Source organism: Melitaea cinxia, chromosome 18, assembly GCF_905220565.1.
Source record: "Melitaea cinxia chromosome 18, ilMelCinx1.1, whole genome shotgun sequence".
Taxonomy (NCBI): Eukaryota; Metazoa; Arthropoda; class Insecta; order Lepidoptera; family Nymphalidae; genus Melitaea; species Melitaea cinxia.
In genome coordinates this window covers 6,492,489-6,505,289 of record NC_059411.1, presented here as the reverse complement: position 1 = coordinate 6,505,289, position 12,801 = coordinate 6,492,489, and the positions used below count along the sequence as shown (strand labels likewise).

General features: G+C 32.7%; 2 protein-coding genes across 2 annotated transcripts in view; one reads left to right on the top strand and one right to left on the bottom strand.

Moving 5' to 3' along the window:
- Positions 1 to 7,209, bottom strand: part of LOC123662387 (serine/threonine-protein phosphatase 2A 56 kDa regulatory subunit epsilon isoform) — a 28,127-nt gene extending 20,918 nt beyond the window's left edge. The window contains exons 1-3 of the mRNA XM_045597233.1: positions 6,565 to 7,209; positions 5,097 to 5,293; positions 1,541 to 1,735 (exon numbers count right to left, since the gene is read on the bottom strand). Coding sequence (XP_045453189.1) covers positions 1,541 to 1,735; positions 5,097 to 5,293; positions 6,565 to 6,703 — 531 coding nt within the window. The 5' untranslated portion in view covers positions 6,704 to 7,209. The remainder of the gene's footprint in view (positions 1 to 1,540; positions 1,736 to 5,096; positions 5,294 to 6,564) is intronic.
- A 1,846-nt stretch (positions 7,210 to 9,055) lies between these two features.
- Positions 9,056 to 12,781, top strand: LOC123662385 (rap guanine nucleotide exchange factor 2). The gene has a single exon (XM_045597231.1). It carries the CDS (start codon positions 9,056 to 9,058, stop codon positions 12,569 to 12,571), a length of 3,516 nt encoding a protein of 1,171 aa, XP_045453187.1. The 3' UTR covers positions 12,572 to 12,781.
- The last annotated feature ends 20 nt before the right edge of the window (positions 12,782 to 12,801 follow it).

The following is a 12,801-nucleotide window of genomic DNA, read 5'->3' as shown; positions in this document are numbered from 1 at the left end:
CGCAACTCTTTTAAAAAAAGAAAGAAATAGAACGAGATTTTGGATTCATCCAATCAATAGACAAATATATTATATATTATTTTGTTTATGTTTTATATTATAAATAACATTATATTGTCGTACAATTTCATCCATTTTTAACCTATATATATACGTATGTATATTTTATGTATGTTCAGGGATAACTTCGTCAGTTATGAACCGATTTTGATTGTAATTGAAGGTTTGTTTCGTTTGCCAGCAAACACAATTACTAAGTGCCAAGTAAACTATTATTTTACAATTTACGTAAATAAACAAGCGACGCCGATGAGTCATAACACAACACTATATGTTGTACATATTAGTTTTACTATATGTGTTATCTATTTATATAAAGAAAGGTCAATCTTTCTATCACTTACGGTTCTACTCACGAAACCTGGAAAACTCCGCTAAATTTTAATTTTTGAAATATTAATTGAATTTTTACTCAGTATACGATATCAATGTTTGATTATGAAGAAAAATTATACTATACATAGTAACATGACTACAAAGTCATCGTCATTAAGCAGTACATAAAAGGATTTTTTATCAATTTCTGGTGATAGTCAAACCTTTGTAACTCAAAAAAACAAAAAGCAAAAAGTCGAAGTTTGCTTTATGTTTTAGGTTTGAAATTCGAAATTTAAAAATTTTCAACAACTAATGGTAATTTTAAAATTGAAATTCTACAATATGGTAGCCAAGAATAAATTAGTATTATTTATTATAAATATATTACGTAACGTCGTTTTTTTTTACGTAAAGTCAGCCATTAGTTCACCCGTATTAAATTTTTATACTAGTCAGACGGAGATTTTGTGACGTTTATGGTTTTATGAGACTATAAATAACTCTTCCCAATAAAAAAAAAAAATCAAATCAGAATATTAGACTCAAAGGTAAGCGTGTCCAAAACCTAGTTTAGTCCGCGGTTATATTTGTATATACCAAAAGGGATTTAAAAATATCTCAGGATAATCTCAGGATTAGTGTATTGAAACAATGTAGACAACTTATCTTGGTAGTGGCTGTGTATGTGTAACGTATTACGCGGCAGTAGACGATCGAACAAGAAGTTGTTTGTATGTGCATTTATTTAGTTTCCCACAAATGGCAAATAATAAAATAAAAATAAAACCTGATTTTTCTCTCAGGTTTTTTTGTTTGGAATTTTTAATTTGAAAAATAAGAATTTTCATATTCAACTTGCATATTTCGGACTTGATTACCTCTCGACAAGCACAAGCAACTACTGTATTTGTACAAGATTAACGCACACCTAGTACGACATTAAATGTTTATTTTTTGGTCTAGCTCTGTCCTGCCGTTTGCCCGCGTTAATTTGAAGAAAAAACATACTAAAATTTTATGTAGCCTATAGCCTTTCTTCTTCCTTATCGGTAAATAGACTATCCAACCCAAAAATAATTATGCAATTCGTATCAGTAGTTCCCGAGATTAGTGCTTTCAAACAAACAGATTTTTGAGCTTTATAATATTAATAAAGATTCACCTGCAACACAAATTTCTGATCGATGACCTTCTTGCCAATGGTCGGCTGAAAGTCAGTGGATTCGAGGAAGCGCAGGAAGAATTCATACACCAGCTGAAGGTGCGGCCACGACGCCTCGAGAGTCGGGTCGTCCTCCTCAGGGTCGAAGTCGGGATTCTCGCTTGGCGGCAGGGTACGGAACAGGTTTGCTGATATCTGTCGACAATATTTACACTTATTAATCGCTCTGTGTAGTGGTGCATGTGTCGTGTAGGCGCCTAAACAATGGCGGTTTGATTTCTGCTCGGGATGAATATTTGTATTTTTACAAATATTTGGTTCCAGTTAGGATGTCTGTCCTGATGGGTTTCTCATCATTAAGTTTGTCAATCTGCTATTAATATCTTTTATAATAAATAGGATCTGACATGCGCCAGGATTGTGTATATTTAGTATTCAGCACTGTGGAGCTACAGGAAAGATTATATAGTTACATTGTTTCCAGATAAAGTAACTTATTATACACAAATACATATAAGAAACAAAGTTTTATTAACATCATTAGTGGTTTCTTGTTCTCGCTTATAAGCAAACAAATCTTGACTGATCTTACATCTCAGATAGTAGAGGAGGGCTGAAAACCAGCTTTGTGTGGAGTCACATAGCTGTGTAGGTTAAGAAAGGTGACTTCTTGCCAATTTTTTTTATTTTTTATTTTAATGTAGAGTAACATCCCACTATTACAGTAAAGTATTTTTACAATTATTATTACTTTCTAATATTACTATAAAAATAATTATTATTTGTGTCACCATATCTGACCAATGTACTAAGTGGGGTAAATGAATAATCCTTTCTATTGAAATTTTAGCATTATTAAAAGCTTGTTAAAAACGTTACAGCCTGTAAATACCCAAAGTCTGGGTAGATATCCTCTTAAATGTAGTTAAACTATGTGTAATTGATAATTAATTGATTGGCTGATATTTGTTACAGATATAACTCAGAAAATAAAAAAATTTGAACAAAACAGATGGTTTTAAATACTGTCTGTAATACTGGAATAAAAATATCATTAAAAAACTAATATGCTTTAGTAGAGGATAGTTCATATAGAAGTACATGCATGTAATTATATACAAGCCAGTACATTGTGGACCATCCTAATTAATAATTACCAACTTTCTTTATAAAAGATGATGATGGCTCAGTTTTGTGTTTTTTGGATTGATTGATTGATAAAAGTAGAAATAATAATTGGTTTTTTTTTGCTTATATAAGACTAACGCCGAGTTGCACGAAACAAAATTAAAATTTAAGTAGAGATTAAACTAATTTAATCACAAGAATTTCATACAATTCTTGCGATTAAATTAGTTTAATCACTACTTAAATTTTAATTTCAGCTGATCTACTTAAATTTTAATTTCAGCTGATAATAACAGCTGATCTATGGGGTTTATCTGTAAAAGTCGTTAGTTCGATAATTGATGTTGTCGCACCTCATCTAGCTACTATATTTAATGGCTGTATAGAACATGGTGTGTTTCCTGATCTAATGAAACACAGTAAAGTAACTCCTATTTTTAAATCAGGCAGTACCCTAGATCCTAATAATTTCAGACCAATTTCAGTACTCCCAACATTTAGTAAAATTTTTGAAAAAATCATCCTCGGGCAAATGTTATCGCATTTTAATGCACACAATCTACTACATAAGAAACAGTTTGGTTTTACAAAAGGTCGCTCCACAACAGATGCTAGTGTTGAGCTAATTAAAAATATTTTTGAGGCATGGGAGAGGTCGCAGGATGCTCTTGGGATATTCTGTGACTTATCCAAGGCCTTTGATTGTGTGCACCATGAGACGTTGATCAGGAAACTGCATCATTATGGGATTAGAGATAAGGCACTCGACCTCCTGAATTCCTATTTGAATAATAGAATACAGAGGGTTGATATAAATGGTAAGAGATCTCCTGGGGCTCCTCTGGATATGGGGGTTCCACAGGGCTCTATCCTTGGCCCATTTCTCTTCCTTATTTACATAAATGATTTGCCATTTTTTGTACAGGACAAGCATGAGATAGTATTGTTCGCTGATGACACTTCACTTATTTTTAAGGTGAAACGTAATTTACTTATATACGACGATGTAAACGATGCTCTCTCAAAGGTTGTCTACTGGTTTGATTCAAATAATTTATTATTAAATAAAAAAAAAACAAAATTAATAAAATTCACGACACCTAATGTTAAACTTGTTGATAATGGTGTAGAATTGGGAGGAGAGATGTTAAAACCGGTGGAGTCCACTAAATTCCTAGGCATCACTATAGATTCGAAATTGCGGTGGGATCTTCATATTGAGGGGATAGCGAATAGGCTCAGCTCTGCAGCGTTCGCGGTTAAAAAAATTAGACTTATTACTGACGTAGATACAGCTCGCGTAGTATATTTTAGTTATTTCCATAGCATTATGTCATATGGAATCTTATTATGGGGAAATGCAGCTACTGTCAATACTATTTTTGTCCTGCAGAAAAGAGCTATTCGTGCAATTTATAGTTTAGGCCCTAGAGTATCATTAAGAGATAAGTTTAAAGAAATAAAAATATTGACTGTTGCTTCTCAATATGTGTACGAAAATGTTATGTATGTTCATAAAAATATACACGAATTTCCCAGGAATTGCGACATGCATAGCATTAATACTAGGAACAAACATAAACTTGCAGTGCCTGTAACTCGCTTACGCCGAGTCAGTAATTCCTTTTATGGACAATGTATACGCTTATACAACAGGCTCCCAGAAAACGTTCAAAAAGCTTCTATTGCTAAATTTAAAAAAATTGTGAAAAAACGATTGTGTAGTAAAGGATATTATTCGATTAATGATTTTCTAGAAGACAGTACGCCTTGGGAATGATGTGATCGCTTCCAGGCTATTTCAACTTATAAAATTATTGTTCAATTCGATTTGCTTTGGGAAAAAAAAAAAAAACATTACTGTAAAAAAAAAAAAAATATGATATTAGTCCCGCTGAGTTTCTTCCGCCAGTTCTTCTCAGGTCAGAGGCTTCTTCTTTCCGAACTGGTAGTAGACTCATGACGTTCAGTAAGAAATTGTAATAATTTTATGCTGAATAAAATATTTTGAATTTGAATTTGAATTTGAATTTGACTTCGATATAGGAAACTATTATATTACTGATTAGTCAGTTATTATAAATTGCACTGCATCAACATGTTAATATGTAATCTGATATAAGTAAACAAAGTAGAAATATAATGAATTTGCTTTGAAAATGTTAAAGATACCATTTCTACATTATAACCTCATTTGCCATCACTGCAAAAACCTACCCTAATCAAGTTGTAAATATGTTAGTAAAGTTAATCATGTCAAACAGAAAGATTTTTTTCACAATCTGTGGTTATCCTTGTGATTTTAGCCACATTGCCATATTTTGTCAGTAGGTTAAGCAATGATATTTATTATTCCGCTAAATATTTGTATGATCAGTCTAAGAAACTCTATCAGGTATAATATTAGGTAGTTCTTTCTGACAAATACCATTTTTATGATCTCTGGATAGACAGGTTCGGTGAGCACTCCACGGCCGGGAGTGATGTACTCTACAAGCTCATTGAGTGTGGCACGCTTGATCTCTTTCCCCTTAACATCTGCTACTGGATCCATAAAATCAAAAGCAACACAGCATTGCCGCAGTTTACGAATAAAAAGTTCCTCTTGCTCACTGCCTGGAACATCTGAAGAATAGAATGAGATTTTGTTATTTAATTATGTATTTATTTAGTAAACATACAGTATAAAATAAAACATATACATCTGTCAAAACATACTGTTTTACATAAGCCAACAATTTCCTATTTACAAGAAGTAAACTTGATAAAAGTAACAATGAATTAGATACATGTAAATAAGTATTTCAAGATTGTCATAATAATAAAAATGTTTGTGCTAGTTATTTGTAGTAAAAAACATATGCAGTAATTTAATCTTATTCTGTACATTAATGACATCACATAGAACATCTTAAGCTATATGACATCACCTGATGTCTTAAATATTAATTACAATTTTTTAAAGTGTATATTTACCACTTAATATACTTTTTTCTTTTTAATGTTCTAATTATATTTAAGGCTATTAATTGCTCACTATAAGACTATTTGTACTTAAGACCTTTTTATTATAAGCTAAATAAATTTGAAACAAATTAGAAAATAACACAAACTATCTGCTTCTATGAGATAGCGCTATAATTATCCCAATAAATTTGTCATTTAGTAACTTTAATATTCTATTGTGACATCATTCTATTCAATTAAACTACAAAATTATTATAAGTATGCATTTTGTCATTGTAAAATGAAATCCCAAAATGCTTCAATGTAATTTGTTTTTAAATATAGATGACTAAAATGGAAATACTGGTCTATATTTAAATATTCATATATACAACAAACAGAAAATAACTTACAAAACTAGGCTAAATAAACAAAAGGATAATTATTAGACAAATTTTATAATTATTCAATATTACAGTTAAAATATTTGATAGAATAACAAATGAAAAATTAAAAAAAAAAAGTGTTTCATAAGCCAGTAGGCATTACTTCTTAGAGTTCACAAAACAATGCTAATGTGTAAAGGTTCAGTAAGTGTACAAATTTCATGATTCTTTCCATGTTTAGCATAGTGTTATCACTACAAAAATATAATATAAGGCTAGGCTTTAGATTAAGAACCGTTATTTGGAAGTTAGAGAGGTTAGGGTTATTTATTTATTTATTTTTTGTAATGAAATTATGCTGATAAATGGACAAATTTTGAGCTTGGATAATTCGATGGTTCTTAATCTAAAGCCTTACCTAATGTAATTCTGAGTAGACAAAATCTTGTAAGCAGTGAATTTATTAAGCAAATTACACTAAAGTTTAACATATCACAAAATGACATTTAACTTATTTTCGTCTATCAAGTTTTGACATTGATCATAGTAAAGTAACAAACAAACCTTTTAAAAGAGGCAATGCCTGTAGTTCCACATCTTGCGTGTTGCGATAACGCGAGGATCCTTGAGACTTCTTGGTCTTTTTCTTCAACGATCGCTTGGCGAATGGGTCAATCCTATCCACAAACGTTCCCGAGGACATTTTGCTAATATAAAAGTATCCGAAATGACAATAGGTCCAGAACAATTAATGCAAAACTTGTTTTGATTCGGATAGATTCATGATCCAGCCCAATCTACGAATCAAACGAGCACTTAGGGTACAGTCGCAGCAAAATATTAGAGCCTAAATAAACATTCCTTCGTCACACATGACGGTAATGGTGTGGTCACACTCAGGCCATTCTTTAATACACTAAGATTCCACAAGTTACGTAATTTTAAAACGTCTTTATCACAAAAACGACACAATAACAAAATATAATAAGTCCATTCACAAAATTAAGTTTTATTTTCTGAGGCGTGTCACTAATACCTGAAGGCAGAAGTCACATATACATACAAGCCTCGTGTAATATCAGCCGGTCAGTCGATGACAATTTAATTTTCTCACAATAATCGTTGAAATATTTAAAGATTTCGAAATATTAACACGAAAAACGTCAAAATCAATCAAGTATAATCCTTTTAAGAGTAGTAGAAAACTAAAACGGCGATGACACAGAGCAAATTTTTAACACCAAAAATCTATCACCGTACTCTCGCCATCGCTCACCATCCGTTTTGATTCAGACAGTGAAACAAGACGCATTTTAATGTTAGGCACGAGAATATTTGGATAGTTTGCACTTTCACAAGAAAAAATACTTTTTCCTGCGACTTTTTCCGCTAGGACAAACGATCAATTTACAAAGGCTATCTAGCTAAAAGATAATCATCACTAGTTTTGCTGTGAAAACGCCAGCACTCATAAGTACCTATTTCTGAAAATAGATGGAGATATAAAAATGTTCAGATAGTCAGTTGAAGTACTTTTAATACTCAAATGATGTAATACAAAGAAATGAGCCATAAAAGAATGTTAATTTTTTTTTTAATTATATTATTAAAATATCTGAAGATCATTGTTCTCTAAACAATACGAGGTAAATACAATTAAAAACAACTTACGTTTTCATACGGAAACAGTTTTTTTTTGTTCTACGGGTATTAAACTGGAAGCGTTCTTATAACATAATACAGATAATTCCTACACAATATAATTTTAAAAATTATAAAACAGTAAATAACATGAGAGTAAATTGTTTTTATAATTTTTGTGATTTCATTTAAATTATATTAAAAATCTGTATATCTGTATTTTTTACAACTTTAACTAAAATAAAATATATGTTTGTAAAAGGAGCCTTCCCCTTTCTTAGTCTTAAATTTCTAAATAATATCACAAGTAATATTATTTACAAATGATTTTTTTCCTTGAAATGAAATAAACATTTCATAATGTTATTTATTTTTAATTTTTATCAAATGATCTTTTACATCTGTATTTCGTAAAAACAATTTAATTTTTATTCTGTATCTTGTGGGTACTTACGTTGAGAAAGTAGCTTTCTAAATTTTTAGGCGTCTTACTTGCTTTCGAAATACTTAATATCCTTGCATTTATGTTTTTTTTAATCTTTTGTCGTTGAAATATTTATTTATGTGAACAGTGATACGGAACTGAAGTGTATAAGATGCTGGAAGACTAATTAGAAAGCAACATGGAAGCCCTGACAGTTCCGCCATGAATGCAAAATAAATAGAAATTGTGAAGGTTCAATAAAATGCTATTTATACCTTTTTATTCTATGACATATATTATGTTAACCACACTTTTAGTAAAGGTTACAACTAATATTAAAAGTAACTTATCCTATCGAGGGAATTATACACCAAATTTTGTTTAGAAGTTTTCACTTGCGCACGACGCACTTGAGGAAGCTATTAGCATTCAATAATATATAAAATTTGGTTGTATGAATAATTATCTATAGAAACCAATCGTTATTTATTAAAATAATTCCCCAATTAAAATAATTAAATTGGTAGCTTTAAGTTTTATTGCCTTTTTTAATATGTATTGGTGCAGTGGAATAATGCTAAACCTTATCCAAATAACACAAATATCAATTAAAATTTATATATTTATATAAATATACAATAATATTATTCTATATTTTATAAGTACACCTATTCCTGTCTGTTCACTGGTCATAATATCCTCCACAACACCTGCTTGCCTGTTAGAGATTGTAGAAGCTTTTTAGCAATAAGGCCGCTTATTTTACAAAGCTAAGACTAATCTTAATATATTGTATTTTTCTCTGGTTTACAATAAAGAATATTTATTATTATCACTAATATAACCTTTACTTAATAAATTATTTAAATCTAATTTAATTCAATTTTAATTTTTATAGCTTTCAGTTGTGCTATTGAAATCTAATACCGCAATTTTATTGTTTCAGAGCTAGAAGCTAGAAGTCAAGAAGAACTGGTTAGAAACTTCACAATGTTGAGAAGTGGGCGCGGTGGCCGTCACAGTCCAGAGCTGTATCCCCACACACTCAAGTGCTCTAATGCCAGTGACACTAGCTCTGCATACAGTGGCAGTGACACTATGACTTCAGTACACAGTTCTTTAGATATGGATATGGAGGTTGACCTGTCGGGACTCTTAGAGTCCATTGTTGATTCTGATGAGGAGGAGGATTTAGAGGAAAGCATGGACAGCCTGACTGTTCGTGATGCAGTAAGAGAGTGTCTTGAAAAAGATCCAAGTGAAAGAACAGATGATGACATAGAAATCCTTCTTGAATTTACACAGCATTTGAAAGCTTTTACTAACATGACACTAACTGTAAGAAGAGCTCTTTGTGCTGTTATGGTTTTTGCAGTTGTAGAAAAGGCTGAAACTGTTGTTATGAATGATGGTGAAGAACATGATTCATGGTCAGTTCTCATAAATGGCCAAGTCGGTATCGAACATCAGAACGGGGAAATAGAATATCTAAATGTTGGAGACAGTTTTGGTATGGCAGAAGCTACTTTAGAAAAATTGTATCATAGAGGTGTTATGACTACTAGATGTGATGACTGTCAATTTGTTTGTGTAACTCAAACTGATTATTATCGTATTTTGCATCAAGGTGAAGAAAATATAAGACGTCATGAAAATGAGAATGGTGTAGTAGTCTTAGTAACCGAGTATAGGGGAGCTGCAGGAGAACAAGGACATGTAGTCATTAGAGGCACACCTGAACATTTAATGTTACAGCTCATTGAAGACAACTCGCGTGATTCTACTTATGTTGAAGATTTTTTGTTGACTCACAGAACTTTTATAGAAAGTCCTCTGGTTGTTGCCAAACAATTGCTTGCCTGGTTTGTTGAACCATCAGTCCGTGATAAAGTTACACGGGTTGTGTTATTGTGGGTAAATAATCATTTTACAGACTTTGAAACTGATCCTAATATGATGGAGTTTTTAGAAAATTTTGAAACAGCTTTGGAACGTGAAAAAATGGAAAGCCAACTGAATTTGTTGAATATAGCTTGTTCTGCTAAGGCGAGAACTCGAAATGTTACATTGTCACGCCCTTCAAGAGATGAACCTCTTAACTTCACCATATTGGGTGGCTATGAGAGAAGATTTGGAATATTTGTTTTAAAAGTAGAAAAACACTCTAAGGCTGAAGATGTAGGATTAAAAAGGGGAGATCAAATTATAGAGGTAAATTGTCAATCCTTTCAACATGTCAGTCACGCAAAAGCAATGGAAATTTTAACAGGATCAACACACTTAAGCATCACAGTAAAAAGTAATTTATTAGCTTTTAAACATATGCTATCAATGCCTGAAAACTCTCCTAGGCAGAGAGGATGTGCCAACATGGTTCGTTGGCAAACAGATCCTAGAGTAAGATTATCCACTGCTGAGTTACTAAGTGATGATCCTATTACCCTTACACCAGTCTTTCAATCTCCTACCAAAAAACCTCAACAACTTAATATTAAGAAAGAAACACAAAAAGGTTTTATGACCCTAGGTCCTAAAAGAAGACTACAAAAAGCTTTAATGAAAATGAACATTCTACCAAAAAATACTATTACTGATGGAATTCACAGTGATGATAGTATCCTCTCGAATTCAGAATCTTTAAATAAAGCTACTGGCACCTCATTCTATAATTCTCATAGTAATCCTGACTTAATATCTATATGTTATGACGATTACCAATCATCAGATTATCCGGAACATGTACTAAAAGTATATAGAGGTGATCAAACTTGCAAATATTTACTGGTTCATAAGGAAACAACAGCTAGGGAAGTTGTAATGCTTACTTTACAGGAATTTGGCATAACTGAACCCAGTTCAAACTTTTCTCTTTGTGAAGTGTCCGTAGCACAAGGAGGTATCATAAAGCAACATAGGCTGCCCGATCAGCTACAAAATCTTGCTGAGCGTATTGGTCTTAGTTCCAGATACTATTTGAAAACAAATGGTGTGAGTGAAACTTTAGTACTTGATGAAATGGCACCAGAACTACTTAGAGAAAGTGTAGTACATTTTTTACAACTGAATGCAGTTGAAGTTGCTGTTCAATTAACTTTGCAAGATTTTTGTATATTTCGACAAATAGAAAGCACAGAATATGTTGATGATCTCTTTGAATTAAAAAGTAGGTATGGTACACCTATGTTGTCACAGTTTTCAGGACTGGTAAACAAAGAAATGTTTTGGGTAGTCACTGAAGTAGTCAACGAGCAGAATATTGTCAGAAGGTCAAAAATCATAAAACAGTTCATAAAAGTAGCTCGGCATTGTAAAGAATGCAAAAATTTTAATTCAATGTTTGCTATTATATCTGGTTTAGGACATGGTGCCGTATCTAGACTCAGAATGACTTGGGAAAAATTACCTACAAAATATAACAAACTTTTCTTTGATTTGCAAAGTCTTATGGACCCTTCACGAAATATGTCTAAGTACCGACAATTAGTTACAACTGAACAGGGAAGATCTCCAGTTATTCCATTTTATCCTGTTGTAAGGAAAGATTTAACATTTATACACCTCGGTAATGATACAAAAGTTGAAGGAATGGTTAATTTCGAGAAACTGCGAATGATAGCTAAGGAGGTGAGGACACTCACAAATATGTGTAATGCTCCATATGATCTTCTCACACTTTTAGAATTAGGAAAACAACCACCTTCAAATGCCATGGTAGCATTGAATCAACTCACAACAGGTGTGCAGCAAGGTCAAGTAACTGTGAAAAGAAGGAAAAAGTCATCAAATGTTCCCAATCCTAAAAAAATGTTTGAAGAAGCACAAATGGTACGTCGCGTCAAAGCATATCTCAATCGGATGCATGTTGAAACGGATGAAGAACGACTTCATGCTTTGTCGTTAGAATGCGAAGGTTCTGGACCGGCGCCAACAGTACCACGCCGCCGACATCCTTCGCCGTCTTTGTCAACAACCAGCAGTGCCTCTTCAGCTAGTGAAAGTAAGAAGAGCTTTGCTGGTAATAAATTTGGAGCTGCTTCCCCTCAAGCAGTTCGAAAATTGTTAGCTTTATCCGAGCCTGCTAAAACTAGGCCTCATCAACCTAGACCACCGCCGCCAGGTCCGTCTCCATGTTCGCACCGACGCGATGGGCCTGGAACTGGTATATGCTGTTCGCGTGCGGCACATGAGAGATCACACTCTGATACACCGACCCCATTACCAGTCGATTTATCAGCAGAAAGTAGTAGTGTGACATCTTTAGTAAACTTGCCATTAAGAAAAACTGGTTCGGCTACTTCAAGTGACAGCGGACACGGATCATGTACGACGGCTCATTGCGTAAGGCCGGTTCCCCCGCCTCGAATGCCCTATACTCTAGCGGCACAGGTAGCGCGTCTTGAACGGCTAAGTCGTGCACATTCACACGAAGGCGTCACTCGGCCTTATGATTATTATCACGATGCGCCAGATGACGAAGATGACGATCAGCAGGTTTCTGCTGTTTGAAGTTTTAAATACTCTTTATCAATATCTATTTATATAGAAGATTTGTAATCTCACTTGAAGAATAGAAAGCACGAATTACATACATTTTTATTATACATTAATATTTAAATCATGTATGTACCCTTTACAATTAAGTTTAAAGACTGTATAATTTTAACATTTTATTAAACCTATCCTAGTGTTATATAGAGTAAAATTAATATGCTATAAGCCATGCCTCTTAATTATAA

What these genes read in the sequence shown, in the direction of transcription:
- LOC123662385 (XM_045597231.1), top strand. Translation starts at nt 9,056, where the DNA reads ATGTTGAGAAGTGGGCGCGGTGGCCGTCACAGTCCAGAGCTGTATCCC.